General features: G+C 42.2%; 1 protein-coding gene across 3 annotated transcripts in view; it reads left to right on the plus strand.

Annotated features, from left to right (window-relative positions):
- itgae.2 (integrin, alpha E, tandem duplicate 2) overlaps positions 1 to 15,749 on the plus strand; it is a 31,107-nt gene that overhangs the window by 11,882 nt on the left and 3,476 nt on the right. For all 3 annotated transcript variants that reach the window (XM_017723961.1, XM_017723962.1, XM_017723963.2), the window contains exons 15-21: positions 5,488 to 5,625; positions 5,718 to 5,939; positions 8,156 to 8,295; positions 8,470 to 8,612; positions 8,690 to 8,835; positions 10,163 to 10,282; positions 14,074 to 14,144. In XM_017723961.1, the coding sequence (XP_017579450.1) occupies positions 5,488 to 5,625; positions 5,718 to 5,939; positions 8,156 to 8,295; positions 8,470 to 8,612; positions 8,690 to 8,835; positions 10,163 to 10,282; positions 14,074 to 14,144 (980 nt within the window). The remainder of the gene's footprint in view (positions 1 to 5,487; positions 5,626 to 5,717; positions 5,940 to 8,155; positions 8,296 to 8,469; positions 8,613 to 8,689; positions 8,836 to 10,162; positions 10,283 to 14,073; positions 14,145 to 15,749) is intronic.

Raw genomic sequence — 15,749 nt, forward strand, 5'->3', positions numbered from 1 at the left:
TGGTTGGGCAAACTCCCATGAACCCTCCAGAATCCTGGAGAGGTTGAAGAGTTGGTCAAGTGTTCCACGACCAGGGCGGAACCTGCACTGCTCCTCCTGAATCTGAGATTCGACTATAAGCCGGACTCTCTTCTCCAGTACCCCTGCATAGATCTTACCAGGGAGGCTGAGGAGTGTGATTCCCCTGTAGTTGGAACACACCCTCTGGTCCCCCTTTTTAAAAAGAGGCACCACCACCCCAGTATGCCAATCCAGTGGCACCGCCCCCGATGTCCACGCAATGTTGAAAAGGCGTGTCAGCCGTGACAGCCCCACAACATCCAGAGCCTTGAGGAACTCGGGACGGATCTCATCCACCCCTGGAGCCCTGCCGCCAAGGAGCTTTTGTGACGATGCTTCGCCGAACTCCGTGAGGAGACACAAAGTCACCGGGTAGGTTGTAGCTGAATTGGTATGAGGAATGCAGATGCAGGCTGAAGATGGACCGACTCGGAAGGATTCTTTGCAAACACTGGCGTGATTTATTTACAAAAGTCAAAACACAAAAGAAAACTGTACAAACACAAAATAAACGATGGTTAAAATGTTGACCTGACTCAAGAGCAGCACAGGTAAGTATAAGTAGTCTTAGGCCGCAAGGCCATAAGACTAAATTGTCTAGCTTTGCTCTACTCCTCAATCTCCTCACAATCTGAGGTGAGTATCTGAGCTAGCCTCCTCCCAGAACCTTTCCCCCACTTCTTATAGAGTTAGCCCCGCCTCTGCATTACCTGAGCTCTTCCATTCTCCTCAGCAGGGGTGTTGCTGTCCCACAAGAGTGGATTAAAAACAAGGATAAATAAAAGCACAACCGATATTACAAGGCCTCAAGATCCCATTACCGATAAAAGTGTCTAGCTGCAATATACACATTTGCTACCCTGTCTTACTCCACTTTCTGTGACATAGGTAACAGACATCACCCCTCTCATGAGCTAGCCGTGGGCCCTTCGGCACATTCATGAGTGAGCTCTTTCTGCTCTGCCTCTGCAAGGTAACTGTCAACAGGTGAGTATCACAGGTAGGTGTTCAGGTAAGTATTGCACACACACACAATCTCTGGTGATGGGCAACGCATCTGCCCCATCACAGCTTTTTAACTACCTTAGCGACTTCAGCCTCAGTAATGGACAAGCCTATTCCTGTGTCTCCAGGCTCTGCCTCCTCACTGGAGAATGTGTTGGTGGGATTGAGAAGGTCCTCAAAGTATTCCTTCCACCGCCCAATGACGTCTTCAGTCGAAGTCAGCAGCACACCATCTCCACTATATACAGTGCTAGTGGCACACTGCTTTCCCCTTCTGAGTCGCCTGACGGTTTGCCAGAATCTTTTCGGAGCCGACTTAAAGTCACTTTCCAAGGCCTCACCGAACTCTTCCCACACCCGGGTTTTTGCCTTGGCAACGACTGAAGCCGCAGATCGCTTGGCCTGTCGATACCTGCCAACTGCCTCTGGTGTCCTACAGGCCAACCATGCCTGGTGGGACTTCTTCTTCAGCTTGACGGCATCTCTCACCTGGGGTGTCCACCACCGGGTTCGAGGATTACCGCCCCGACAGGCACCAACTACCTTGCGACCACAGCTACAGTCAGCCGCTTCAACAATGGAGGAGCGGAACATGGCCCATTCTGAGTCAATGTCCCTCACCTCCCCCGATATCTGGTCAAAGTTCTGACGGAGGTGTGAGTTGAAGATCAATCTGACAGGTTCTTCTGCCAGACGTTCCCAGCAAAAGCGCTGTAAATCGCTCCTGCTGCTATTGTCTTTGACTTGCTGCTGCCATTTGTGAAGTCCTTAAAATCCTTGGTTGAGGGTGCATACTCTGCTCCTCGCTCCTTGCGCCGTCCAGACTCGCTGCAAGCTGGCTTTTCTGGACTTCTCCTTGTAAGAGTCCAAACTGATGCTGAAGTGATCGCCATCTTTGCTCCTGTCTTACTATTTCACGGTGTACGAGCTCATCTTTACTCCTCTGTTTGGCGATGAAGCCCTGGAGTAACTCACAGACTTGCTCTAGGCTCGCTGTTGTACTGCCAGCGATAGACTCCACTGATGTCGTTGGCTGGCGCCATTGCTCTCTCGCACTCTCATTCTGCTCCTCCGCATGAGAGCTCGCTGCCACTTTCTTTGGAGGCATTTTTTTTCCAGATATGCCTCAGAACTACACCAAAAGTCCTTTATGTACAGTTTCCTCAATCCTTTGTCACGCCGTTCACGGTCTACATGCACGCCGCCATGTTTGTTTTTTTTCCGACTCCGTTCTTCAGTGTCGTCTTTTGGCCGTAGCTGTGCTCATTACAGCCACCACAGTGTGAATCGCTGCGGCCATTTGTGGAAATCTTATTATGCTGTTGTCCTTATATGACGACCCTCAAGGGAAACAGACACCGCTGCCACCATAATGTGACGATGCTTCGCCGAACTCCGTGAGGAGACACAAAGTCACCGGGTAGGTTGTAGCTGAATTGGTATGAGGAATGCAGATGCAGGCTGAAGATGGACCGACTCGGAAGGATTCTTTGCAAACACTGGCGTGATTTATTTACAAAAGTCAAAACACAAAAGAAAACTGTACAAACACAAAATAAACGATGGTTAAAATGTTGACCTGACTCAAGAGCAGCACAGGTAAGTATAAGTAGTCTTAGGCCGCAAGGCCATAAGACTAAATTGTCTAGCTTTGCTCTACTCCTCAATCTCCTCACAATCTGAGGTGAGTATCTGAGCTAGCCTCCTCCCAGAACCTTTCCCCCACTTCTTATAGAGTTCCCGCCTCTGCATTACCTGAGCTCTTCCATTCTCCTCAGCAGGGGTGTTGCTGTCCCACAAGAGTGGATTAAAAACAAGGATAAATAAAAGCACAACCGATATTACAAGGCCTCAAGATCCCATTACCGATAAAAGTGTCTAGCTGCAATATACACATTTGCTACCGTGTCTTACTCCACTTTCTGTGACATAGGTAACAGACATCACCCCTCTCATGAGCTAGCCGTGGGCCCTTCGGCACATTCATGAGTGAGCTCTTTCTGCTCTGCCTCTGCAAGGTAACTGTCAACAGGTGAGTATCACAGGTAGGTGTTCAGGTAAGTATTGCACACACACACAATCTCTGGTGATGGGCAACGCATCTGCCCCATCACAGCTTTTTAACTACCTTAGCGACTTCAGCCTCAGTAATGGACAAGCCTATTCCTGTGTCCCCAGGCTCTGCCTCCTCACTGGAGAATGTGTTGGTGGGATTGAGAAGGTCCTCAAAGTATTCCTTCCACCGCCCAATGACGTCTTCAGTCGAAGTCAGCAGCACACCATCTCCACTATATACAGTGCTAGTGGCACACTGCTTTCCCCTTCTGAGTCGCCTGACAGTTTGCCAGAATCTTTTCGGAGCCGACTTAAAGTCACTTTCCAAGGCCTCACCGAACTCTTCCCACACCCGGGTTTTTGCCTTGGCAACGACTGAAGCCGCAGATCGCTTGGCCTGTCGATACCTGCCAACTGCCTCTGGTGTCCTACAGGCCAACCATGCCTGGTGGGACTTCTTCTTCAGCTTGACGGCATCTCTCACCTGGGGTGTCCACCACCGGGTTCGAGGATTACCGCCCCAACAGGCACCAACTACCTTGCAACCACAGCTACAGTCAGCCGCTTCAACAATGGAGGAACGGAACATGGCCCATTCTGAGTCAATGTCCCTCACCTCCCCCGATATCTGGTCAAAGTTCTGACGGAGGTGTGAGTTGAAGATCAATCTGACAGGTTCTTCTGCCAGACGTTCCCAGCAAACCCTCACTATACGTTTGGGTTTGCCTGGTCTGCATCTTCCCCCACCACCTGATCCAACTCACCACCAGGTGGTGATCAGTTGACAGCTCAGCTCCTCTCTTTACCCGAGTGTCCAATACACATGGCCGCAAGTCCGATGACACGACTACAAAGTCAATCATTGAACTGTGGCCTAGGGTGTCCTGGTGCCATGTGCACTTATGGACATCCTTGTGTTCAAACATGGTGTTCGTTATGGACAAACTGTGGTTTGCACAGAAGTCCAAAAACTGAACACCACTCGGGTTCAGATCAAAGAGGACATTCCTCCCAATCACACCCCTCCAGGTCTTACTGTCGTTGCCCACGTGAGCGTTGAAGTCCCCCAGTAGGACAATCAAGTCTCCAGGAGGAGCACTTTCAAGCACCCTTCCCAAGGACTCTAGGAAGGCTGGGTACTCTGAACTGCTGTTCGGTGCATATGCACAGACAACAGTCAGGACCCGTTCCCCAACCCGAAGGCATAGGGAAGCTACCCTCTCGTCCACCGGGGAAAACCCCAACATACAGGCGCCGAGTCGAGGGGCTATGAGAAGCCCACACCTGCCCGCCGCCTCTCACCATGGGCAACTCCAGAAAAGAAAAAAGTCCAGCCCCTCTCAAGGAGATTGGACCCAGAGCCCAAGCTGTGTTGAGGTGAGCCCGACTATATCTAGCCGGTATCTCTCAACCTCGCGCACCAACTCAGGCTCCTTCCCCACCAGTGAAGTAACGTTCCAAGTTCCAAAAGCCAGTTTCAGTAACCGAGGATCAGAACGCCAAGGCCCACGCCTTCGGACACTTAGGACTTAGGACCAGTTTGCCATGGGAGACCCTACCAGGAGCTTTTGCTCCAGACAACATAGCTCCTAGGATCATTCAAGCACACAAACCTCTCCACCACGATAAGGTGGTGATCCATGGAGAGGATGCTGATTTATATTTAAGCAAAAGAACACAAGAAGGAGTGTGTTTATCACGAAATAACATCACAGCTTTAGTCGCAATAACACAAACTTAAGTGTTCTATTGCTTTTATGCAGCAGTTAAATAAATAAAGTAAGAAAAAAAAATTAATCGGGCCATTAACGTGGAATTTTGTTTTAATGTTGCCAAATTATAGCTCCTTAACGAGCAGCTTGTTACTATGTCAGATCAATGAGCTCCGCCCACTCGCTGCACAGCCGGCAGTTTGTTCTCCAGCTCCTTACACTAAATTCCCAAACTGTCGTCTCCACTGACCAAGCTTTTCAGTCGGCAGCTGTGACAGAAGAACAACTCAACATCCTGGAATCAGCTAGAAATGAACCAAATACCCATAGTTTCGTCTTCGGAGTCTGACCTAATCAGAATGAGCCATAAAACTGGCGCAATATCAAGTTTAGCTCAGTTTTGTACATTTTTCCTAGGTCAGTATTAATGTTGTTCTGTTCCAGCAAGTCTGAAAAGCATTTTAGAGCCCATTTTGTTTGGCGATTGGTATTGGGTTTTTTCACAAACACTTAGAATGCTTCTCAACCAATCAGCTTGCTGGCTGAAACTAACATAACTATAATTATGTTGAATCCGTTCTCAGTCTCACATGGTTCAAAGAAGCTGTCACTGCAAATCTCTGTTTGTCAACTGATGTAAGTCTTGTTTTTACAGGTAGGGTCTTACTTCGGATCGGTTCTATGTGCCTTGGACATTGATAACAACCAGGATACAGATTACCTGTTAGTTGGAGCACCACATTATCACGAAAAATGGGAAGAAGGCAAAGTGCTGGTGTACAAGCTGCATCAAGTATGCCCATTAATTCTGTCATGCCTTCTGAATATCTTGTATTTTGAAAGTGTAACTCAACTTAACAACAATTCTTTGGGATGCCACCCCAGGGGAAGCTCGAGAAAGAAGGCTATGTGTTACGTGGAATGGGAAAATACATCCATGCAAGGTTTGGCTCTGCCATAGCTGATATCGGAGACATTGACGGGAACAAGTACAGTGATGTGGCAGTAGGGGCTCCTCTTGAAGCTGCAGATGACCTGACTGATATCTCAGGGAGCATTTACATATTTAATGGATTTAAAGATGGCTTAAAGCAACAGTTTTCACAGGTGGGCTAAACCTCTGCATTTTACCTTCTCCTTATCTATTGGATAGTTGCAGGCCTTTATTAAAGAGTGGCCTACCATCATTGCGTTTTTCATTAGTGCAAAAATGATTGTCAGTTTTGCAGCATTTGCATTTATTCTTGCTGTTCTAGAATATTTCTGCTCGTCTAAAGCACAACTTATTGCTATACAGCAGTGACCCCCAACTCCTGGAGATATATTTTCTTTGAGTTTAGCTCCAACCTGCATCTAACATGTACCTTCCTCTTTACTTAACATTTAATGCATATAATCCAGCCAATCCAGGACTTCTGGAGCAAAACATAGCTGGAAACAATGACTACCACAAGTTGTCTACAATCTATAATGCATTGCTGATGATTAGATGCTCTTTTGGGGTTCTAAAACGATGCACTTTAAATTACACATAACCTTATTGCCATTCTCAATCCGGGGGTCTGTCTCATGACGAGGCAGTATTCCCAGCTAACTGTGATTAGTTTGATCTAATCCTGGTGAAAATGATGGCTGTGTTGCTTTGTCACCATTATAAATTCTTTACTCTCTATATAATCAATGCCTGAGTATCTTAACCTGCGTTACTCACAGCTTGGATACCTAAACCTGGATCAATTATACTCTGAATATCTGAACCTGGATTAATCACAGCCTGAGTATCTGAACCTCATTATAAATAAGTTATAAATACTATGCTGTAAAAAAAGCTTTCTTAGTGAAAAACATCCTCCTAAAATGAAAGGAAAGTTAAGGGCAAGTGATTCGAAACTATTTTATCTCTTCTTTTTTGGCTGTTTAGTTTCATTTACCCCAATTCTTTGATGACTCACTCGCATTTGCCCTCTGGCATTGTGCAGTCATGCTTTTGATATAAGGGGGGAAGCAGGAAGAGGCAAAGCTCCTTATAAACCAGCTCTGGTAATAATGCAGCAACTATGAATGAGATGAAACAGGAGGCTCTGCAGACAGCAGTAGTCTGTGAAGTCATTGAATACTTTGTGACATGTGGGCGGAAAATTCCTTCCCTTATTTATCTGTATTTAACGGTGAGCATAAATTAGCCTTTATTTGCCTGGTTTAACCGCCTAGCTTGGTTGCAATTAGAAACACAATTTGTGCTGCTTCTACTTCCATTAGTTAAACACAATCTTAATAAGCTGACTGCAGGAACAGTCCATAAAACCATCAGCGTAGTATACACTGTAGCATGTGCACTCAGTCGGTATGCACCGAATACACATTCAGCCAAGTATCTTAGAACCTACTTGCATGGAACCACTTGACATGCCATTTTCAAGTAAATATAAGATTTGATTTCTTTGTGTGGTAACGCTGCGTAGCCAAGTGAAGCACTCAGAACCATCACAATCCTACAGCATCATATAGCTCCAAATGGAAAAGTGGACTGTTTATGGACTGACTGTTTTTACTCCGTACTGCACTTTACACATCAAGACTCCAGTTTTATTGTCGTGTGCACAGCAGAGCAGGCAGTTGCACTGTACAATGAAATTCTTACTTTGCTGTTCCTCCATTCACCAAATACAATCTTAATATAATCTTAAGAGAATAAAAAAAGAAAATGAGAATAACTCTAAAAGCAGTAGTAAAAAGTAAAAGTACAAGTAAAAATGTACAGTATGTGCAAAGTTGAAATAAAATTAAAGTTACACGTGCGTATGTGCAAATATGTAGAGCAGCTGTTCATGAAGTGCATCAAGTAACAGATGTAAACAGACGTAAACAGATGTAAACAGATGTAAACAGTGTTGTTCTAACAGCAGCAGTGCAGTGCAGGTAAGGTGCAGTTATTGAGTGCGAGGTTAAACCAGTTCAGACTGGGAGGGGGGAGAGGTAGTGAGTGAGGTGTTCACCAGCCTGATGACCTGTGAATAGAACCTGTTGGTCAGTCTTGTTGTCCTGGACTTCACACTCCTGTAACGTCTGCCTGAAGGTAGGAGTGTGAAGAGTCTGTGCTGGGGGGATGTGCACTGTCCCGGATGATGTTTTGGGCCCTTTTGATGACCCTGGCGTGATAAATGTCCTGTAGTGAGGGGAAGGCGGCTCCTGAGGCGGATCATACGTGCAACTCACTTATCACTTACCACGTTTATGGCATTGATCATCCAAATGATCTGTTTCAGCTCATTCACGTCACTTCCATTTCAAAGTATTCCATGTTATTTTTTTTTTCTTTGCAGAGAATTGCAGCTTCAGACTTAGGCTTCAGGTTTAAGCTTGTGCATTTCGGCCAGGCAGTGAGCGCCATGTCCGACGCCAGAAAGCACAACAAGGAGATCTTCATCAGTGTTGGGAGTGAAGGGCGCGTAACCGTCTTAAAGTGAGTGTAAAAAAGGAACTGTAGGGAAAAAGTATTGTTCAGCATTATTGCACCGAGAGACTAACATTAAAATGATTAGATGTTTATCTATTTCACATTTATTATTTGCGTTGGGAGATTTGTTGCCTTAGAACTCCTGATAAATGGACTTGTTTTATGTACTTTTCTGAACAGGACAGTTCCTGTCATCATTCTTGAACCACAAATATCAGTTGGTCATACAGAGATTTCCCTCGCTCAGCAAGGCAAAGGCAAATCCAACGAGTTTAAGACAACCTTGAATATCTGCTTTAATGAACAGAGGAACAAAATTATTTGTAAGTTCTCAAACCTAAAACTGAATGAATTAAAGCTTGAAAACTTTTTTTAAAGATTTTTTTTACTGTCTTTTTAGCTGGCGAAACACTAAAGATTCAGGTTCAAATTGATATGGACTCTGATAAAGAAGACAAGCGACTAATTGATAACCAAGAAAAGAGATTCATATTCATTCTGACAAACGAACAAACCTGCCTTAAAACAAGATATCCTGAATATGTGGTAAGTTTAGACGGGAATCTATTTAGAGATTGACCTGGGACCATTACAGAAACTTCTTAACTCTTACCTTACCTGCTCAGTCAACATGACAACTTTAGTTAGGACTGAATTTTGGACAGAAGCGATTACAGAACAATAGTTCTGAAGTTCTTATGAGAACCCCAGAGCTGTCTTAACTTCTGTTTTAAGTTTAATGCGTCAGCGTAATGTACATGTGCAGTGTAACGTTGCGGAGTGATGAGGAGGCGGACGCATGTGCGGAGATAAGCGAGATTTATTCGGGTCAAATCTAGGGTCATGGTCAAGACAGTCCAAGCTCAATGAGCCAACAGAGAATGATGGGTAGACGTAACAAGAGGAACACAGGAAAAACACAACAGAAGCCGGAAAACACCAAAACAACACACTAGCATACAAAACACTTCAAACAATACATACACCTCAAACAAGAACCAAACAGCACGAGAATACAATTCAAAGACCGGCAAACTCACAGTGGAGCACACAGGGCTTAAATACAACAGGGGTAACGAGGATTCACAAGACCCAGGTGGTTACTATCAGGGCCGAGTCTGGAAACAAGGGGGGAGGACCGGGAGGTATAAAAGCACAAGCACATGGACCAGACCAAAACAAAAGCAGCATGGATGGCTGGGAGGGGCCAATCATGACATGCATTAGCAGGCAGCATAGTTCCTTATAACTAACACTAAAAATAATGATGATACATTCATCTAACGTTACATTAATAATGGTGCTTCAACATGTGAAGCTTTTTTTAACAGCATTTTAAAAAAAAAACAGACGCTCTACACACAATCTCCACTGTTCCCTCTCGTCGCCTTCAGGTGTTAATGTTTGATAAAAACATGTTAGTTAAAATATTACAGTGATGGTGGTGAATAATGAGGAGAAGACAAATATGAGCATATGTCTGTTTATTAGGAGGAGCAACGTTAGAGTGCTCATCTAAAGTGTTTGGGAAACTGAAACTGAAAGTGGAGAAAAAAACAGCACAAAGTGCCGACACGATATTCTTAACTCTCAAATTCATCACACTTTAGTTTTATTTGACCTTTTTTTAGCAGACACTTCGATCGAGTAAGTTAAGATTTCCTAACTCGAGATAAGATGCTGTAGGATAAGATTCTTAAATTAAGATTTGCCTCTGTAATACGAATTTGTGAAAAATCATATCTTGAGCTGTCAAGTTTTAACTTAAGACAAAGAGATAGGAAGTTTCTGTAATACGGCCCCTGAATCTGGTTTTCTTTGTTTTTAAAGTAAAATGTTTATCATGTTGGAATGCGACACTTTCTGTTTGCAGGGCTGCTACGATTGTTTTACACCTATCAAAATCAAAGTACATTTTACTTTGGTCCCAGTCTTGGACGGAATCCCTGTGCGAGTTCTTGATGCTTTTACTCCAACAGAGTCCATAAAAGAGGTACATGACTTCTACAGGCACATACAGTACAGAGTAAAAGTCTTAGACACCGCAGCACAAGCCATTTATCTTCTCAATGAGTGTGTTTCTGTTAGACTACATACATATAAACAAATAAATGATATCTTTTGAGTTAGTTTGAATAACAAAGTTTGCTCTACGGTGTCTCAACACCAGCAGACATCTCAGAATGTTTCAATTTAAAAGCATGCATCCATTCTTGACCATTAAAACGTTAACCCCAGTGAAGATGAGAAAAATTACTATCGTACAGCGGAAATGTACATAATTTGATGGAGAAAATCAGCAAACTTAAAAACCCAAACAGCCAAGCAGTCTAGCTAATGTATGCCACGGTGGTGGGCATGTTTGTTTGTTTGTTTTCCATTTATATCTTTCCTCTAATAAGATAAGATAGACTTTTATTATCTCACTGGTGGAAATTTGCATTGTTACAGCAGAATACAGAGTGAGCAGATAAAGAGCAGTAAGTAGACAAAGATGTGCATCATACAAAATACTAATATAAGATATACTATAGAAATAAATAAATAAACAAGGCGTCTAGGGCAGTCGTGGGCTGGAGGTTAGGGAACCGGCCTTGTGACCGGAAGATTGCTGGTTTGATCCCCTTGGTTGACAGTCTGTGACTGAAGTGCCCTTGAGCAAGACACCTAACCCCCAATGCTCCCCGGGCGCCATGGATAGGGCTGCCCACTGCTCTGGGCAAGTGTGCTCACTGCCCACTAGTGTGCATGTATGTGGGTGTTTCACGGCACGGATGGGTTAAACGCAGAGGTCTAATTTCACAGTGACAAACGGCTGTAAATTCTTAATTCAAAACAGCACAGATCACTGCCAACAAGGCCAAATCAACTTTTTAACTCAAATGGTTGAAAATTCTTGTTTGACTTTTTGTTTGATTTATACAAAGTTATGGCTTTTACAGATCCTTACAGAGTGAGATGATGAAATGTAACTGAGAAGTGATTGGAGGAGAAAAAACAATGTTTAGGAAAGACTTGGAGAGCACCAGGACTGAGATCAGCCATAACACAAAATTATACCATGTCCTACTTCATGGAATATTTCCTTATTAATTATTTATTAATTAACAGATCCTTATTAGTCCCACAACGGGGAAATTCCACCTCCGCATTTAACCCATCCGTGAAGTGAAACACCACACACACACTAGTGAACACACACACTAGGGGGCAGTGAGCACACTTGCCCGGAGCGGTGGGCAGCCCAATCCGCAGCGCCCGGGGAGCAGTTGGGGGTTAGGTGTCTTGCTCAAGGACACCTCAGTCATGTGCTGTCGGCTCTGGGGATCGAACCAGCAACCTTCTGGTTACAGGGCCAGATCCCTAACCTCCAGCCCACGACTGCCCCAATGGAGTTAATTTTGTGCCAAAAGTTTCAAACAAAATAATAAAATCCACAAGCAAATTATTAAGTATCAAAATGTTCAAAATACATTGCAAATATATATAATGAGAGTTAAATCAAACATATATTTTTAAAAAGGTTTCTACTCATTTTCACTCATTTACATATAAATGTCTTACTCATTTTGCCAGTTGTTGCTTTCATTTTTTTTTCTACATGCTTGTTTTGCTGATGTCCTCTGGAATTTGCTTTTTTGCTACTGAAATTTTTGGTTTGCTTCTAACTTTTGGCACTTTTTTTAAAAGGGGGTGTGTCTTAGAAGTGGGCATTCACTGCGCTCTTCATTGGCCAACCCATTCATTTTGGACTTGCTCATGAGCAGTGGTGGACAGTAACTAAGTAAATGTAATTAGTTCCTGTACTTAAGTACTTTTTTTCAGTATCTGTACTTTACTTAAGTTTTTCCATCCTGGGCGACTTTTTCCTTTCACTCCACTACATTTCAGAGTCTAATATCCGACTTTCTCCTCCTACATTTTGAGAAATCTGTCGTTCCTTTTGGTTTCTGTGTGTATAAAAACGTAACGTGTCAAAACGAAAGAAGCGCAAAGCCAGAGCACCAATCAGGGCCCAGCGGTCACTTTGTTTAGAGCTGGTTTTGACCTGTTGGTCATACCGACCCAGTGCAGCACACGGTTCAACGTCAGCGCAGCAGCGTAAAACTTTGGGAGAGTCTGTTCAACATAAATGATGAACTAACCTAACTTTGTGTAAATAGAGCTCAATATAGAAATATGTCCACATATGCAGTCGAGACTGACGCGGCTTTTTTCTGAATTTCTACAAACACCATTTCATTTTATAGTAAATGAGTTTGGGCTGGTTTATGTTTATGAACAGACGCCTACAGATCAACATAGTAAAGGAGCTCATCTGTGATCCTGAGTTTAAAGCCAGTTTTTATTCAACTTAAACTTGGAACTAAGTTGTAAATAAATCTGAAACTGAAACTTTGCTTGTGTGTAAAAAGTGATTTCAGAGCCACTCGGTTCTCCCTGATGGAAACTGTTTACCTTCAGTGTTTTGTGCTTCTGATCATTTTAATAGACGTCAGCGTCACTAATTAATGACGTTCTATTAAAAGACTGGTTTACCAAGAGAGACGCTGGAGGACTTTCACCTGAAATGAGTTCATGAAGCCAGTCTGGTTATAAAAATGATAACAGGACATCAGAGCCAGAATTACTCTTTTAGTACTTTTACTTTATACTTAAGTACATTTGAAGGGAAATACTTTAGTACTTTTACTCAAGTGGAGGTCTAAAGGAGGAACTTCTACTTTCACTGGAGGAATATTTTACCTTGGGGGTCTCGACTTTAACTCAAGTACATGGTTTGTGTACTTCATCCACCTCTGCTCACGAGTGCCCTCTAGTGTTTGAAAAATCCGGAGGACATTACAGGGAGGTGATTCTCCTCTCTACAAGTCCTCTGGCATCACATCTCACCACATCGCACTTTTTCTCCCGCAGCTGGTGTAGAGATCCCCTTTGATTGTAGTGCAAGTGTTTTGGTGTTGTTGTTCTTGCTCACATGGCTTGCTGTTAGAACATGGTGTTGGTTCATTTTTACCGCTGTGTCGTTAGTAAAGTTTCCACCGTGAGTCAAAACAGCTGTTTGGTTTTTCTCATAGTTGTTCTCAGGGGACTCTCTAGTGACCCACTGGATGATCCAGGCCTTTGTTGTATCCTGTTAAAAAGTGATCCACATTCATCTGTGATACAGAAAATCCAAGGCTAGATCAAACTAAGCTTGACGTTAGGTGGCTAAGCCGTAAATATTGCTTTATGAGACAGACCCAAGAGATTGGATGATAACTACAATTAGTCACAAGGAGAGATCTGGACTTGACCAGCTTGGCTCCAATCCAAAGCCTGCCCATCTGATTTAATATATTAAAAGACGGATTGGCCAAGTCACGCATTAGACTATAATCACAATGATTACTGATCTGAGGAAAGGGTTGGAAATGAGTAAGCAGCACACTGACAGACATAAATAACTGCTTATTGTACTGATTTTATTGGTGACTAAAACTTTGTGCATACATTACATTTATAGCAGTTTACTCATCTTAGGTTAGTCTTAAAAATATATGTTGAGCTATTTATCTGGGCAGTAAGCATGTATAAACACTAACATTAGAATAAACACAAACAAACAAACAAACAAACAGTACAATATGTTTGATTGTGTCAGCTTTACAGTTTGCATACCTCTCCTTGAGAATGTCCAGCGCTTACTTAGGTCAGTTTTGCGGGTGTATGTAATCTCAACAGAAGTGCTTGCTTTTGTCTGCTTACCTTTAACATCATGTCTTCATCTTTTCAATGATTCAGATTCCATTTGAAAAAGAGTGCAAAGAGCTAAACTGCACGTCAAATATTTCATTGGCCAATTCAACGCTCAGGTGAGTCCGTTATTTGGGAGTCCTAGTCAGATTAGATTGCAAGCCATTATCCTGGAGTATCACTGCACTGCATTGTTTTTCCTTGTCTCAACACACCTGACCCACTCAAAAGCTCAGTTACAAGACCTTTGTGTTTTTATAGTGGCTGTATTAGAGCAGGGAGAACACAAAACCGCTCACTGCAGGACTATAGCAGGAACAACACTAGGAAACACTGGGATAAAGCTCAGATGGCACCACACTGCACCACACGCAGAGGTGAACCTTTGGTCTGACCAAGCGAGGAGACCAATGTTAGGAGGCGACAGATAATATTCAGCAATTCAAACATAAATCCATACACTTATCACACTGACATCTCATGCTCCATATGTCAATATAATATATATATATATATATATATATATATATATATATATATATATATATATATATATATATATATTTATATATACACACACACACACACACACACACACACACACACACATATATATATATATATATATATATATATATATATATATATATATATATATATATATATATATATCGCTACTGTCGGAAGAAAACCTTGTATCTCTATTTTTCAGTTTTTGACATAATTTCAACGCACCTGTTGCCCTTTACATTGTGTGTAAATTTCATGATGAATGGAGCAAGAGAAACGGCCCAGACTGACTTGGAAAGACGTCTGGTTCCATTGACTTGCATTAAAACTACAGTAGGTTTTTTCATTCTCCTATAAAGTTCCAATTTTGGAGATACGAGGTTCTCTTCCGACAACAGTGATATGTGTGTGTAATATTATTATACAACATTAAATATTACTATTATATAAGTAATACATAAGTAATATAAGTAATAACTATTATTAAAATGAATAGTAATATTGTACATATTCCGTATAAAGACTCAATCTTGTTGCATTACAGTGGCATTTTTTATTTCCCATTGTGTCACCTTGTGTATTTCATTTTATTCCTTTGTGTAAGGCTGACTTCACATGATAAAACTTACATGCAGCTAGTTGCATGTTGTTTGCTGCGTGCAACACATTTTTCAGCTGCAATTCAAGCAAAAACAATTCGAAAACAATCAATGTTGTAAAATACATTCAGTTACTTCACTACTTCTATGCTCATATTTGCAGCATTTTTATCAGCTTTTCCAGCTCTGTCATTGTGAAGAATGTGTCTTTTATCTCTCTAGGGGTTCTTTATTATATATATATATATATATATATATATATATATATATATATATATATATATATATATATTTTTTTTTTTTTTTTTTTTTTTATCTGTTGTGTTTATGTTAAGAAAATTCACATTAACCATTATGATTATAGCTTGCTTGATCAGTGGCTTGATGTGATCACATAATGTGCTATTTTCATTTTGATTGGCTGATTCATGAAACTTGTTCCATGAAATTGGGACACTTGTAACCGCTGTAGTTGAATTGCAAGAGCAGTTCAGTTTCGCATTGGTAACTAAAGTTGCTTGAAAGTTTCACTGTGTAAAGCCAGCTTTAAAGTCTTTGTCTGATCTCTATGTTGTTACAAAATCTTTAGAACATAACCCAATTGTGATCCATTTT

The sequence above is a fragment of the Pygocentrus nattereri genome, chromosome 17 (assembly GCF_015220715.1).
Source record: "Pygocentrus nattereri isolate fPygNat1 chromosome 17, fPygNat1.pri, whole genome shotgun sequence".
NCBI classification, from domain to species: Eukaryota; Metazoa; Chordata; class Actinopteri; order Characiformes; family Serrasalmidae; genus Pygocentrus; species Pygocentrus nattereri.